This window comes from Diabrotica virgifera, chromosome 1 (genome assembly GCF_917563875.1).
Source record: "Diabrotica virgifera virgifera chromosome 1, PGI_DIABVI_V3a".
In the NCBI taxonomy this organism is placed as follows: Eukaryota; Metazoa; Arthropoda; class Insecta; order Coleoptera; family Chrysomelidae; genus Diabrotica; species Diabrotica virgifera.
This window is the reverse complement of record NC_065443.1, coordinates 273,938,862-273,953,459: the sequence shown is the minus strand read 5'-3', so window position 1 is coordinate 273,953,459 and position 14,598 is coordinate 273,938,862. Positions and strand designations below refer to the sequence as shown.

The 14,598-nt window shown below is 34.0% G+C and overlaps 1 protein-coding gene across 1 annotated transcript in view; it reads right to left on the bottom strand.

The window, feature by feature from the left end:
- Window positions 1–14,598, bottom strand: part of LOC114334909 (peroxidase-like) — a 92,421-nt gene that overhangs the window by 22,943 nt on the left and 54,880 nt on the right. The window contains exon 7 of the mRNA XM_028285045.2: window positions 8,116–8,286. Within this exon, the coding sequence (XP_028140846.1) occupies window positions 8,116–8,286 (171 nt within the window). The remainder of the gene's footprint in view (window positions 1–8,115; window positions 8,287–14,598) is intronic.

Below are 14,598 nucleotides of genomic sequence, written 5' to 3'. Positions count from 1 at the left end.
CGTTTCCTCCTTTTTTGGTCCCAAAATTGGGTTTTTGTTTGTATGTTTTTGTTTTATTTTTTATTAGAACTTCTTTACCACCGTCTGTCTCATACAATCTAACTCACCTATTTGCCTCTCATCAAAACTTATTCCCTCTACCTTCTACTTACAATATATTTCCCTCTCACCCCTATCGTCGGTACAGCTGTTTCTCCATCTCTTCTTTCTTCTTGATCACTACACCGATATAGTTGTATATACTAGTCCAACCAGATTTATTTTCAGTCATTCTCTCAATCATTTCTCGCACTGTCACAAAATTCACACTTGTCTCTCTTTCCATTCTGTTCCTTTCTATTATCCATCTGATGCACTCTAGCATCGTATGTGTAACGGTGTCCGGGTGTCCAACCTACCGAGAGGCAGATGGGTGGCAGCTTGAACATTGAAATTAAGCGAAAAGCAATGTTTATTTATCAAAAATCATTTTTCTCTCTTTATGACAGCCGTAGAATGTATTTTAAATTAAATAAGTTACATACATTCTTCTTTTTATGTCAATTAATTTAATTAAAATATTTTTTCTTGGACACCCTGTATAAATAATTATGTTAATGTTTATATTACTGACTAGATAATTGAATAACCTTTCAAATGGGCTAGTATACGAAAAAATCAAATAGACCACCTTCTGATTAGTAACAAATGGAGAAGCAGTCTACTGGATGTAAGGAATAAGCGATCAGCAGATGTAGGGAGTGACCACCACCTATTATTGGGGGAAATAAAAGTAAAAATAAGGGCGAAAAACAGCAATAAACAACTCAACAGTCGCAAGAAATACAACACACAACAATTGAATGATAGCGAAACTCATAATGAATGGAGTAATAGAATAAAACTGAATGCAGAAACTATAAACCATATGCAGATAAGTGTAGAAGAGAAATGGGAATCGATTAAACTTGCCGTACATCAAAATGCTCAGGAAATCTTAGGATATCAAGAAGAAGAACGGAAAGAGTGGATAAGTGAAAATATCTGGCAACTTATTAGAAAAAGAAACGACCTCAAAGCCACATTAAATAGAGCACAAAGAAGTGACGACAAAATTAAAATAGCCCAAGAATATGAAGCTGCAAATAAACAGGTAAAAAGAGTGCTAGAGGAGACAAGAGAAAATGGGCTGAGGGAATGGCTCGAGAAGCAGAAGAAGCAGCAGCAACAAATAACCAAAGATAATTATATAGAAACACCAAGCGTTTGGCAAACAGGAACACAAACAATAACAAACCACTAAAAGACAAAAGAGGGCAAGTTCTCACAACGACAGAAGAACAGACCCATAGATGGCAAGAGTATTACCAAGAACTCATAGCAGAGCAAGAAAACGAACCGTTTGCGCAAGAAGACCATACAGCAGGACCAATTAAAAACTGTTTAAAAATAAATGCACAGATCCCAACGAAGAAAGAATTAGGTGAAGCAATCCGTCACATGAGGAATAACAAAGCAGCAGGGATTGACGGTATCCCATCCGAATTGTGGAAAGCTGACATTGAGGGAACAGTGAAGTTACTGGCACCATTGCTGATAGAGATATGGAATGAAGAACACGTACCTACAGAGTGGAATAATGGAATCATAATAAATCTTCCAAAAAAAGGTGACGCGCAGCTATGCGAAAACTGGAGAGGAGTAACACTATTGTGTTCTATAAATAAAATACTAGCCTATATTGTACATCAAATAATTAACGTCGAAATCGATAAAAATCTTCGCAATGAACAAGCGGGTTTTAGAAGGGGAAGATCCTGTATTGACCAGATTGCTACATCACATATCGTCATAGAATAAATTAAAGAAAAGAATGCAGCACTGATAATGACGTTTGTAGACTTTGCCAAAGCGTTTGATAGTATAAAACACAAAGCTCTTTGGAACATTTTAAGCCACGCGAAAATTCCACCTAGGATCATTAGAATAATACAAATGATGTATAACCGAACAACATTCCAGGTATTACATAAGGGTCAAATGACGGACAAAATAGAAACAGAGAAGGGGGTAAAGCAAGGCTGTATACTCTCACCTCTACTCTTCAATATATGTCTCAACTACATTTTACAAAAGATCATAGACAGAAAAAACGGAATCCCTTGGAACTAATTAGATGGTAAGAAACTGGCTGATATGGAATATGCAGATGATATATGCCTGGTATCCCATACAATAGATGATATGCAGAACATGCTAAGTAAACTGGAGAAAGAGGCGGCAGAAATTGGTCTCCGAATAAATGTCAATAAGACAGTTGAGATGAGAATAGGCCAACTCCGACAGGAAAAATTATATATCAGTAAAGAAGAAGTAAAACAGGTACAAGAATGTTGCTACCTAGGAAGTATACTTGGCGTACATGGTGGAATCGAGGCGGACATTAAACATCGACTTAGAAAAGCACAACAAGTATTTGGAACACTCTCAAACATATGGAGGTCAACACAAATTAGTCAAAACACCAAAATAAGACGGTTTAATAGTAATGTTAAAACAGTATTACTGTATGGATGCGAGACCTGGGCAATAACAGACGGAACTGTCAAAAAACTCCAAGTATTTGTAAACAGGTGCCTCCGAAAAATTTTGAAAGTATATTGGTCCAACATCATAACAAATCAAGAACTCTGGAAGAAAACCAAACAAGAGCCAATTGAAATTGCAATTAAAAGGAAAAGATGGAATTGGCTGGGACACACCCTGAGGAAGGATAACCCAGATATAACAAAGAAAGCTCTAAAATGGACAGTAGCAGGACGAAGAAAGCAAGGACGACCCGCAACGACCTGCAGAAGAACAATTGAAGCTGACTACAAAGGTATGAGAAAGAGCTGGGGAAAGGTAGCAGCTATGGCCAGAGACAGAGTCCAATGGAGAAGCTTCGTGGATGCCCTATGCTCCTTTACGGAGTAACAGGAAATAAGAGATAAGAGAGAGCATACGACCCCTATCCCCTATTTAAAAATAATGGGTGGAGGAAGTGGAAGGGAGGGGGGTTTCTTTCGACCACTCTGTATATATTTATATAGTAATAGTTGGTCAGCCCAATAGGTAAATTTGTTTGATTCTGATTGAGACAGTCACCAGATGTCACCACCATATCTCTCAGGGTAGCAACGTCACGCGTAACTAAGGCACATCGAAAATGCATAGACACCAAGTTGAATAATATGATCCTATTAATTAACTCGCTTACATATTAAGAAGAACACGTACACACAACCAAACTTATATGGAATCATCTAATATTTCTTATTATTTCGTGCTAATTTCACAAAAACGAGCACACCAAGTCAAACAATATTTATTTTAAACAATATTTAATAATAAATACGTAACAATTAAACAAAACAATAAAGTATTTAAAAAACAAATTGAAACTATGTAGTTGTAAGTCAATATTGTTCTTTTCATGAGCATTTTTCAGTGCGTCACAAATGATAGAAAAAAAGGTTAGTCCGTGATAAATACACATTTATGACATTTATTCTATAACATGACATTTTAGTTAAATCTGACAGTTGTCACATTTTATTTGCAATTTGGTATAAAAACAAATAAATTTTTCTTTATTGCATTTATAAAATGGTATTTTCTTTGATTTGTATAGTCTTATAAATTGTACAGATTAAATTTTTTTTATATAGAATAATATTATGATATTATTTAATTTGATAAAAATAATAAACTTAAAGATAAAACCCATAACTAAATTAAAATTCATGGTGACGTTTCAATTATTACTTTAATAATCGTCAGAATAATAAGTTTCTTGAGCGGATGCTTTAAAATAATTTTAAAGGAACAAACAATAATTAATGAAAACGTAAAAAATGATATTGACAATCATTGGGTTGTCAATAATTTCAAACACGCCATGTCTTGTTGCGTGTTTAAGGGTGGCTTCAAAAGAAATATGGATAATGCCTCCTTGATGCTGAGTTCCGTTGGAGAACTTGTATGACCAATGATTGAGAAGTCCTTACGACTAATAGGGTGGTCAGAATCAGTCATATGTTGGAATACTGCTGAATTTGGAACTGTTCTTGATCGTCTTCCTAAGTGAGGAGTGACACCTAAGTGTTCGCAACATCTGACATTAAAGTGACGTCCAGTTTTCCCGACGTACGTAGCTGCACAGCTACTACATTTGAATTGGTATATAATGTTAGATGCGAGATCACTAGGAATCATGTCTTTCACATGGAAACGAGATCATATTCTTTCCAAAGTCGTGAAAGCAAATCTTAATTCTATAGAGGGAAATGCTTTTTTAATTGTTCTACGGATGTTGCGTCGGATTTGTAAGCTGTGGTAACCAGTATATGGAAGTTTGATATAGATCTTTTCTTTGATTTCTTCTACTTTGCTGTTTGGTTGGAATTTGTTATTGAAAAAACGTCTGATGTATCTTTCTAAGAAGTTCAACGAAAAACCATTTTTACTTCAGATCACCTTTATGTTTTCTAACTCTTCATGTAGGAATTGCCAGGTTGAACAGATAGTGAAAGCGCGGTGAACAAGTATATTGGTTAAACTTGTTTTGTATTTGTTGGGAATGAAGCTATCTGCGTTTATATATAGGCCGGTGAAGGTTGGTTTTCTGTATATTGAAGTGGAAAAACCTGAAGGTGATCTGAAGATGTTAATTCCTAAGAAGGGCAGATTTCCATTGACTTCAATTTCACTAGTAAATTTCATATCGTGGTGTTTCTGGTTGAGATAATCTAAAAAATGTTGAATGTGATCGGTATGTTTGAAGATGAGAAAAATATCATCCACGTATCGTCTATAAAGAAGTGGCTTAAAATCAATTGGACAGTCAGTTAACCATGTTTTTTCATGGTGACATAGAAAAGTGTTCGCGAAAACTGGTCCTAAAGGAGAGCCCATTGCAACGCCATCTATTTGTCTATACACTTCTCCGTCAAAATTGAATAGACATTCTTTGGCAGCTAATGTCAGTATATCTTTATATTTTGACTGCTTCATTCCTAAAAAGCTTGAATTGGAACTTGGAAAAAGTGAATTTATTATTATGTTGATGGTTTACATCTGTCACATACAATTTAATACGTTAGAGAGAAATCGAAAAACTGTGACGCACTGAAAAATGCTCATGAAAAGAACCATAGCATAAAAAATTTCAATGGAAAACGAATAATGTTTTAATTTTTTTTTTGATAGTCAGTGCTATCACCTCTACTCCTTATATTATGCAAACTTGAGTTTGTGTGGGCACGCTCCCAATCAAATTAACAACATTTTGTTGTGGTAGGTTGCTCCATTTTTCAAGAGCAGCTTGTACTAGCCATGTGGTGCTTTGTGGATTATCCCGGCGAGGTCTAATTTTTTTTTAAACATATCCCACAAAATCTATATTGAGTTAAGCTCGGGTGAGCAAGCAGGTCACTTCAAACAAAGGATACTTTCTGTTTCAATGATGTCTCTAGTCACTCTAATGGTATGTGTTTGGAAAATTAATTGGATGAAAATTAAAGAGTTTTTTTACGGATCATAATTCCTCTCTAGAACAATATTACACTTCCCCTTTTATATATTTGTGAACAGATCTGACAGTTTTCGTTCTTGCTTGTCTTCCACGACCTCTAAGTACACGATTTCGTGGGTCATCTGATTTTACAAAAATACTGACTTTGTCTGACAAGAGCAAATTTTGTCAATAGGGAACTTGCATAAATTTTTAAATTCGAAAAAAATGTTATAAATCACAACACAACATAATTTAAAACATGTATCAAAGATAAAAAAGTTTTGTTTGTCTTTCGTTTGGCCCCTAAAGACGATTAAAAATTCAAATTAAAACAGGTGGTCCAAAACGCATCGTGACGTCACTTGGTTTTACATTTACATTTTTCCAATAAAGTAAACAGAATTTGAAATTAGACGTTATAAACGTCAGTAGAAAATACATTTATGTGACGTTACAAGTGTTTTTGATCGTTTGAACTATTCATAGAAAAATTCGTACTTTTACAAAATGGTTTTATTTTCAATAGTAAACCTTCGTTCCTTTCCTTCAAAAACAGTATAAAACTACAATTTTAACAAACTGGTATATATTATTACAATGACATACGATAAATGTCATTAGAATATAAATATTTTTGACTTATTCCACGATGATGAGCTTGCCAAATACCCAAGTAGGTGGAGGCCAATAAACTAAAGAAGGAGAAGAAGAATATACCTAAATATAAGGTTGTGTCTAGGTATATGTTACCGTGTACGCAAATAAAAAAGTTATAGTGTCAGTGATTTCTTATTTTTTATTTGTTTAGTGTTTGTTTTTAAATTAACTACGGAGTGTGGACAATAATTATTTAGTTCTTTTAATGAGTTTAAGAACATTTTAAAACAGTACGAAAAAGATAAGAGACTATAAATTAATATATATTTTTTTTAGTTATAAATGAAATAGTATATATTACCGTAAAAGATTAAAATAAAAAGAAGACCTAAAGCTTTCACAATAATAATTAACTTGTTCTGAAGCTATTATCCTTGTGGCATTTTTGTAATCAAATATTCTAAATAGGAACTAAGCCACAATTTAACCAAAAAATGATTTTATTAACGTTTCGACGTCGTTGTCAAAATACAAAATATTATTAAATTAAACAAAAATGGTGTTGTTTAGTAAAACATTTTTCTAATAATTTATTTAATCTGACTAATTTTTGTATTTTGACAATGACATCCGATTTGGACGTCGAAACGTTAATAAAATCATGTTTTTAGTTAAATTGTGGCATATTTCCCATTTAGAATAGTTGATTATAATAATTAACTTACGTATAAAAATTATTTTAACAATATTTTGTACGTGTTAAGTCAACTAAATACATATATTTATTTTGCTAACCTAAATAATATACTTTAATATATACATTGATTTATTACAATTAAGTTTGAAACATCTGAGTAGTTCTGCTTCCCTTCCTTTAACAAATATTTTTCTATCAAACACACGCTAAACATATAAAAATAGCATGTAGGTACCAAAATATACAGTCACTGCGCACGCTAAATAATAACTTCACTGGCTTGATGAAGTTTAATTCGCGTGTACATACCTAATTTTTTATTTGCGTACACGTTAGCGTGTACCTAGACACAGCGAAATATAACCATAATAAAAACGAATGCAAAACTATGTGACGTCACGTGCCGTTTGAACTATTTTATACCGCTGAAGACTTTAAATACGTATTTCTAATTTATGACGAGTTTTTGAAGCGTGAAATTGTGGAAATCTCATTTTTAAACAAAACTGAACATTATTATGCAATAAAAAAAATTGTGCAAGTTCCCTATTCCCAATGTTCCAGTTTTGGTGGTGAAGACACCAATTTAGGCGATCAATCTTGTGCTGCCTGAATAACTCCGAAACCCATAACTGACTCTTGCTGTATACTTCTTGGCATGAACTCTTCTTCTTATCGTTTTAACTTAAAGAGTTACACTTGTAGCTTCTAAAAGCTGCCTTTGGAGCTTCAGGTGAAAGATGGTTGGGTGTCTTCCAACTGATTGGACAATTATTAAACGATCGTGGTGAGCTGCTATTACTTTTTGGCGACTTTCCCTTACTTTATTTTTAAGGTTTCCTAATTCCTGTTACCTGGCATAAGTTTTGGATAGAACGCCCTGTGTTACGCCTAGCTCTGCAGCTATGTCCCTCTGAGATCATTACTTGCACCACAAGACCAATGAACTTTCCCAGTTGTAAGTTCTGTAACCCCACGTGAGGTATATTTTCGGTTTTGGACGCAAAAGTTAATTTATTTATTTTCGTTAAATTTGCAACTCAAGCAAATAACCTATACCGTACCGAGCTGTACTATCTGATTGTCTTATCGATTTGTTTATTTTCAATAAAAACCTTTATTCTTCGCAAAAATAACAAGTTTTTCCAAAAGAAATAAATGTTGCTTTGAAATACATGGTCATTCCGTGTAAGTTCGGTTCTGTGTATATGGACGAAAATATTTATAAATTGAATGCTGACATGCTACTATACATTATACATATAATATCAAAATAAAATTTTACCTCTATTTCCATAAAATCTAAGAGGTCATACAAGCTATGAATCCTTCCCAATCCGCAATACTCTCGCATGTCATTATAAGATCCAAGACCATGTTCTCTTGATCGCTGGATATCAACTGCTCTTACATCAAGTCCAGGTTTCAAATACATGGGGAAGAAATAGTTCGTCATCTAAAAGAACAAAATACAAGTTTAAAAAAAAATAATAATAGAAAAAGAGACAAAGCACTTACAAACTTATACTTCTATTATTATGATTTCAACGGAATAAATATATTTTGAACAGTTTAGTTGTATTTTTATTGAAATATTAAACTAATTTTAATACTTAGAATAATACCGAAAATGAAAAAAAATAAGGCAAAAACATGAGATTTTCTCAAGAGATCGGTCACCCCTTTTAAAAACTGTATCTTAATCCTCAAAAACGTACATCTTATGCATCGGTACATGTAGAAAAATATACAACAAAAATTGGCAACCGCGAACTTCTCGCACAGCCGCTGTCATTATGTAAATATAAATTCCGTAACCAATATGGCCAAAAAATAACATAGAAATTATTTTTAGCAATCTTTAGCAATCTAATATAAATTGTGAAAAAACAGTTCGACCTAATATAAAATAAATATAAGGTATATTAAGGTATATATACTTCTATTTCATAAAAATATGGCGCTGGTGTTTATCACCAACTGCGCATTTTAATGAGTGGAACCTGTGCAAATGACAGGAATCATGTTGGTTAGTAATAGCAGTCTGATTTTTGCATGAGAGTATAATGAAAGGGTTACAAATCAATTGGAAGTTCTGTCCGACAAAATACATCTGACGTTTTCGTATTCTGACGTTCCAAATGTTTAACCTGTTCCACCATTAAAACTTCCCATATATCAAAGATTATCCGACTAGACACCGTTAAGCTATTAACAAATTTTCAGCTTGCTATTAATCAACTTTTTTTTCTTATGCAGGATCCAGACCTGTACTGGCGCTTACGAACTTTTAAATATCCCCTCTACGTACTAGCTCACAGTGTATATAATCACCAACACGAGAATTTTACTGTCATTGCATATAGTTGTCTTTTTAAAGACAAATCACATGCTATGATTTTTTTGTCGGACATTCGTAAGTAAAAGTTGATTTTATGAAATCGAATTAACTATCTTCCAATAAAGTCGTTTCAGGAACTAAATATTTAGGTCTGGATCCCGCGTATGAAAAAAAAGTTGATTAATAGCAAGCTGAAAATTTGTTAATGGCTTAAGCGTGTCTTGTCGGATAAACCTTGATATATGGGAACACTGGAACAGGGGCAGTTTTACTTGTGGAACAGGTTGTCTGATTTTTACATGAGAGTTTAATCTCTGTTTGGAGAGTTTAAGTCTGTTCTGTCGCACAAAATAAATGTACCGTTTTCGTGGTGTGACCGTTCCAAATTTTTAACCTGTTCCCCAATTAAAACTGCCCCTGTTCCAGTTTTTCCATATATCAAGGTTTATCCGACTAGACACCCTTAAGCTATTAACAAATTTTCAGCTTGATATTAATCAACTTTTTTTTCATACGCGGGATCCAGACCTAATTGGCAATATCATATTAAAATCATCTACTTTAAAATGTATATATTATTTGATGTGATCTTTATTATTGATATGAGATAATATTCTTATATGTCATTTAATTTAATCAATGCATTAATCATAATCTAATTAATTTACCAGATCACATATCAATATGTTTTCAATCTCAGGGCGAATTATATAATTAATTACTTACTCTCGTGGCTTCCAAGTATTTCTCAATGGTTCCTAATCGGGATAGGAAAGAAAAGAGTAAAATAATACACACATATGGGTTACAATTATAATCAAAATATTGTTTATTTTATTTAAATGGCAATCACTGCTTAATATTTGCTAGATCTTATTTTTCTTAAACATAACATTTACAAATGGGAATCTTATTTCCTTTTGGTTTCCAATTGAAAGTTTTTATTAACATTTAACTATTAGGATTTATTAGCAACAATTCTATTTAAGTTTGATGAAGCTTTTCTGATATTATTTATTATGTTCTTCAATTTATAATGTGGTATTTAATACGAAAAACCCATACATTCATGTCCAAACAAATGAGACTGACCTTTTTCTGGTGAACTGAGAATGTCTTCACACAAGACCCGTTTCCTGCTATCCTTGGCTGCGATCAAAACCTCGTCCTGGCTTTCAGTAATGTTCTCCTTTGAAAACTAGCTCGTATAGCTCTCGTACCTGCTTCTGTCGTGATGCTGTAATCTAGCTTTTTCGAAACTGCAATCAGCTACCGGGACACTCTTGGCTCAAGGAGGTTCTTTACTCTCAACCTGGCCTACCTCTCGTTCCACGATAGATCTCCACACTCACGGAACTACACCGGCTTTCTCACTCTCCGTACACTACCGTCTACTACTGGACTTCACTTCTCGACAGCTCAAAACATTCTGATCTCTCTTTTCAGTCATTCACCTACTTTCTAAATATCCCTTCCAGATTCACAAATCAACCTTCCACCACCAACTCTCATTCGCAGTATTCCTCAAAACCAATTTTTAATCTTTCTAAATATGCTTAATGGATTTCAAAAGAAATAGTTAATTCCCATTCTAAAATTACTTTCTACTATTTACAAAATTTAATGTCCTATTCTCTATTTCCACTAAGTCTTATTTAGCATCGGCTAATGATCGAACCTTCCGCGAACAACGATAATGACCTATTATCGATTTCACTTGAGTTTTATTTAGCATAGGCTAATGATCGAACCTTCCGCGAACAACGATAATGGTACGCGCCATTCACTTTGTTTTTTCTAAGCGCATTGTCCCGAGTTTCGTTTAATCACTTCTTAAAATTAAATATAACAATTTGTTGTATACAGGTTGTTGTAAATTGATATGCCCGTGGTTGAGAAAATTGAAAATATTTTATATTAAATTGAATTCTGTTTATAATTATCAAATTTTAATTTTCAGATCAAATAGAAATATAACAATTATTATGCCTGAATTGTCAATATTTTATTATGAATGAGTCAGAAAAAAATTAAATTATTATAAGAATTTTTTACCAAACAACAACAACAAAATTTGTATAAACAAACTCTAACATGAAATAAAACCACTTCTATGTAATAGATATAATTTAAAAAACCTTAAAAAATCCCAATGGATTGAATAAAATATGTTCAGAACTAACGTTCTCGGGCCTATCAATACATCATCAGTTAACTCATCTAGGTACTTACTAACTACCCCAGAACCAAACAATGGTTGTAATTATAATTCAATCTACATTATAATGATGTAAGATTGAAAAGGCTAAACGCAGATGTTAATAAATAGATAGCCTCTGGGAACATGGTGAATAGGGTGGAGCGCTGTTATATGGAGAAAAATAAAATAACAATTTTTACAAACGCGGGGTGCGGAATCGACGCTACTGTGGGAAAGGATTGGAAAAGTTAATTGTCATCTTTTTATATTATGACTCTAACATCTGCCTCAACGTGATTCAAATTTTGAAATTTGAAAAACATTTTTTGCATTTTTACCTACGCGGGGTGCGGTAACAATTCGCTTCTAGGATATGAATCGAAAACTTCAATAACACTTATTTCTATTTTTATCAGAATAACTACCCCAGCGCTACTTAAATTGATCTATTTTGAATTTCGAGCCAACTCCCGACCTAACGATGCAACCAAAGAGTTATAACCTGTCACAGGAGTCGACCGTCACTCTCCCACTCAATTTCAATTATAAGTAAGTAGAACACAAAACAATATTGGTTAGAATTATTATAGTCTTCAACGATAAGTATATAACATTATTGAAACCTTATGAAGGCAGGAAGAACGAAGACGGTTACAAAGAGAAGCTATTAAGGTTTGGTGAGGATAGCAAGAAGGTGTTTGATATTGCAACTTGCAAATGTTTAGAGTTCAGAGATTGCAACTGTCCTAGAAACCGAAAGATTCCAATACCAGAACGAAATTTCTTAATCGACCAATAAACTGACCATAAAATAATGATTAATAGTTTAGATCGTGAAGCGACCAAAAAAACTGAGATGGACTTACATAGATTACACCAACACGAGCAACGTGAAGAACGTCTTGCAAATAGGGGTGGAATCGATTCCTAGTACTTCTAGATTACCTACAACTTCAAAGATACGACCGAATGTTCAACAGCCAGATACAATAAACAAAAGCGGTGAAATTGAGGACTTCCAATCGCAATCGATCATTTCCACTTCTTCACTCACAATGACTGATGTCACATTTCCAGTTGTTGCCAGAACATTAGATCGTTATGGGGTTTCAGATCGTGCTGGAGTAGCAATCATTTCTGCAGCTTTCCACGACATTGGTCTCATTACTGAAAACGATTCATCACAGGTTATAGACAGAAATATAGTTCGACGAGCTCGTTCTAAAGCTAGGACTACGTTGTAACTCTATTTTGACATTTCTTTCCTCGAACTCTATCGATGTAAATCAAATAATGGCTGTTGGTTTTGATGGGACTGTCGTCAACCAAGCAAACAAAGGTGGCGTTATTCGTTTATTGGAAATCAAGTTTCCACCTCCACTCCAATGGTTCATATGCCAACTACACGCCAATGAACTGACATTGCGTCATCTTTTTCAGCATCTAGGTGGCATTAGAAGTGGACCAAAAGGTTTCACAGGTCCCATTGTTAAATGTACGTTGCCCGACATTACCAAATCGACACAGGAATTAAGCACCGATTAACTATATCTACTACAAATATGTCAGTATATTAATAGTGGACATTGTGATGAACATTTTGTGAAAAAAAATCCTGGTAAACTGTATAATGGTAATATAATTACCTGGTAATTATACTAAGCACATTTATAATAACACCGATTACTCTGGAAAAGTGGGATGGCTATTTCAAGCAGTTACTAGTAGAAAATAGAGAAGATTTTATTAAAAACGAAGATCACGAAAGTTTCAATATAATTGTCAGTGGCTCACCGATTCGGTTAAGACTGGAAGAAGTACGAAATGCATGCAAATCCCTAAAAAATAGAAAAGCGTCAGGGCCTGGCGACATAGCACCAGAACTGCTCAAATACGGTAGCAATACCCTGTATGAATACCTAAGAGATCTATTTAATAGATGTATGAATGGCGAAGTCATACCAAAAGAATGGCAATTGTCTGTAATTTCTACAATACACAAGGAAGGCAGTAAAAATATATGCGATAATTACCGGGGAATATCTGTCACAAGCACCATCAGCAGAGTTTACGAAAAAATTATCAAAAATAAAATAGAAGAAGAATACAAGGACTTAGAGGCCGAAGAGCAAGCCGGTTTCCGCGCTGGCAGATCCACCACTGACCACCTATATTGTGTAACACAGTTAATAGACAAACAAATAGCCTACAATCAAGAACTGCATTTAGTGTACATAGACTTAAAAAAAGCATACGATACTGTACCACAAAGTAAACTTTGGGAAGCCCTCGAAAAAACTAACATCAGTCTGAACCTCATTAAAGCTGTAAAAAATCTATACCAACATAATATAGCAAAAGTTAAACTAGGCAAGGAAATCTCGTCAGGATTTGAAGTAAATAAGGGTCTTAAACAGGGCTGCTGTTTATCACCGACACTATTTAAAATATATTTAGAGCAAGTTTTGAAATCCTGGAAAAGGAAATGTAAGAATATGGGTATACCGCTAAATGATGATAACATGCTATACACTCTATGTTTTGCGGATGATCAGATTCTTATGGCCCAGGATTATCACGATATTGAATATATGACCCGAAAAATCATAGAAGAGTACCGGAACTGGGGTTTAGAAGTGAATACCAAGAAAACGGAATATATGTGCGTTGGAGGTATACAGCAGGATCTAGCGTTGGAAAATGAAATAACTATTAATCACTGTCAGGAATATAAATACTTGGGTCTTACAATTACACAAGATGGAACGTTGGACAAGAATATCCAAGAAAGGTGCACACAAGGAAGGAAAGCTATCGCATTATTGAACAAAATCCTATGGGACCAAAGTATCTCCAAAGAAAATATGTAAACGTAACATCTATAACAGCATTGTTAAGAGCATTATAACATACAGCAGCGAAGTTTGGCCACTTAATGAAAAATCCGAAAATATGCTCAGAACAACTGAAATGGACTTCTGGAGAAGATCTGCTGGTATATCAAGAACACAAAAAATCAGAAATACAAGAATATTGGAGATAATGGATATAAAGCATACAATAATGGACGATATAAAAACAAAGCAACTAAGATGGTTTGGCCACGTACAACGTATGGAAGAAGACAGATTACCCAAGCAAGTGCTACGATGGGCACCAAAAGGACGGCGGAAGAGAGGAAGACCTAGGAAAAGCTGGATAGAAGGAATCCATAGGGAAATCGGAGA